The 1987-nt window shown below is 51.9% G+C and overlaps 1 protein-coding gene across 1 annotated transcript in view; it reads left to right on the top strand.

Annotated features, from left to right (window-relative positions):
* The window catches only part of GPATCH8 (G-patch domain containing 8), a 38850-nt gene that overhangs the window by 34813 nt on the left and 2050 nt on the right, over nt 1-1987 (top strand). Inside the window, 2 exon segments of the mRNA XM_017744745.1 lie at nt 309-1509; nt 1511-1982. Coding sequence (XP_017600234.1) covers nt 309-1509; nt 1511-1982 — 1673 coding nt within the window.

The raw sequence follows: 1987 nt of genomic DNA, 5'->3' as shown, positions 1-1987 counted from the left end.
GATACTGCTCAGGTTTTGAGAGCAAAGCTTCACACTGGTGTTTGGGGCTCATGCTGTGGTTTTGGTAGGAGCAAATTCACTAAACCGATCATGCAGAGCATCCCCAAATTTCTTTATCCAGCAATACATTTTCTTCAGGAATTTAATATTATTAAAAACTTTGAGTGGCTGTATAATGATATTTTAATACATGTATCTGGGTACAAGAGCGCTTGAACTGTGTGAGATTGTCTCAGCTGAGGGCTGGATCCTCCTTCAGAGGGACAGGGACACCAGTCAGCTGTGTTCTCTCTCTCCCTGTTCCACAGTGCTCCTGGAAGTGGGCCCATGTTCAGGACCACCACAGTGGCTGTGGATGAGGAAGGTGGAGACGACGATGATTCCGCAGCCAACAGCGGCTCCTTCGTCCAGACGAGCTCCGGCCAGGCTACGGAGATGACCACGGACAGAGGCTTCCTGAACACTGGACAAGGCACTGTGATGCCAGGCCAGACGCCCGCCCAGGGGGCACAGGCCATCAGCTTCGGCATTAAGAGCTCTCTGGGAGCTCCCCTGCAGAAGATCGGGGTGTCCTTTTCCTTCGCCAAGAAGACCCCAGTGAAGCTGGAGACCATCGCTTCTGTTTTCAAGGACCACGGGGAGGAGTCCAGTTCTGCAGATGGGGCAAAAGGTGATGAGAGGGGCTCCTCGGAGGCTGGCAGCCTGCAGAAATCCGGGGAGGGTGAAGGCACCAATAATTCTGATGGCAAGGCGGAGGACGATGACCAGCACGACAAGGACAGCGGGGCTCTGGCAAGCACCTTATCCAAACTGAAGAAGATGAGGCGAGAAGATGGACCAATGGCCGTGGAACCCGAATATTACCACTACATCCCCCCAGCCCACTGTAAAGTAAAGCCCAACTTTCAATTCCTGCTTTTCATGAAGGCTACTGAGCAAACAGAAGCTGAAAATGTGAACAAAAAAAACGCGCACGAAGTGAAAAAGGGGAGTTCCCCCAAACCCAAACCAGGCAAGCACACGGAAAAGGCTGCTGAGAGCACGGGGCAGCAGAAGGAGCAAAGTACTACTGAAAGTGCAGCTCAGCAGGGCAAAACGGAACGAAAAGACATCCCAGAGAATGAAAATACACAGGAGAGCAAACACCTTCCAGAGAACAACCCCCCTGAGCCAGACACTGCTAAAGAAGCTCCTCCTCCTGCCTTGGGCTGCAGAGATGGCTCTGAGGGACCAAAGCACCCCACAGGACCTTTTTTCCCTGTTCTGAGTAAGGATGAAAGCACGACGCTGCAGTGGCCTTCAGAGCTGCTTATCTTCACCAAAGCTGAGCCCTCTGTGTCCTACAGCTGCAACCCCCTGTACTTCGACTTCAAGCTCTCCCGGAACAAGGATGCAAAAGGGAAAGGGGCAGAGAAATCCAAGGATCCAGGGGGGCTTTGTAAAGACAACACTCAGAGCACAGAACCTGGTGAGGTGAGCAAAGCCAAGGAGGCTGAAAGTGTAGGTTCAAAAAATGGAGAAAAAAACCCAGGGCAAGCAGGAGTCCGGTCTGGGAGGTGTCGGTAAGGGAGAGGGGGAGGACAGCAGTAAGAGCATAACAGGTAAGAGTAAATCTGGAAGGTCCCATAAACACAAAAAGAAAAAGAAGCACAAAAAGTCCAGCAGACACAAACGCAAACACAAGGAGGAAGCTGAGGAGAAGGCCCGGAAAGCTGAGCTGGGGGAAGAGAAACCCAAGAAACGGAAAAGGCACAGGCACAAAAAAGGTAAATCCTCCCTTTCAACAGAGTCAGACCGGGCACTGAAACCTGAACTCTCCGAAGACTGCAGCCATTTCCAGAAGAAAAAGCGATGCTCCCAGGAGTTCCAGAGGAAATCCCTGTCTGCTGAGGAGGGGAGCAGCAGTAAAAAAGAGGACGGAGGTAACTCCTGCCAAGAGCATGGCAGCAAAAAACACAAGGCTGAGCTTCAACAGGTGCCTGGTGTG

The sequence above is a fragment of the Corvus brachyrhynchos genome, unplaced genomic scaffold (assembly GCF_000691975.1).
Source record: "Corvus brachyrhynchos isolate BGI_N302 unplaced genomic scaffold, ASM69197v1 scaffold479, whole genome shotgun sequence".
In the NCBI taxonomy this organism is placed as follows: domain Eukaryota; kingdom Metazoa; phylum Chordata; class Aves; order Passeriformes; family Corvidae; genus Corvus; species Corvus brachyrhynchos.
The sequence above is the reverse complement of the archived record's forward strand: the minus strand, read 5'-3'. Positions and strand labels throughout refer to the sequence as shown.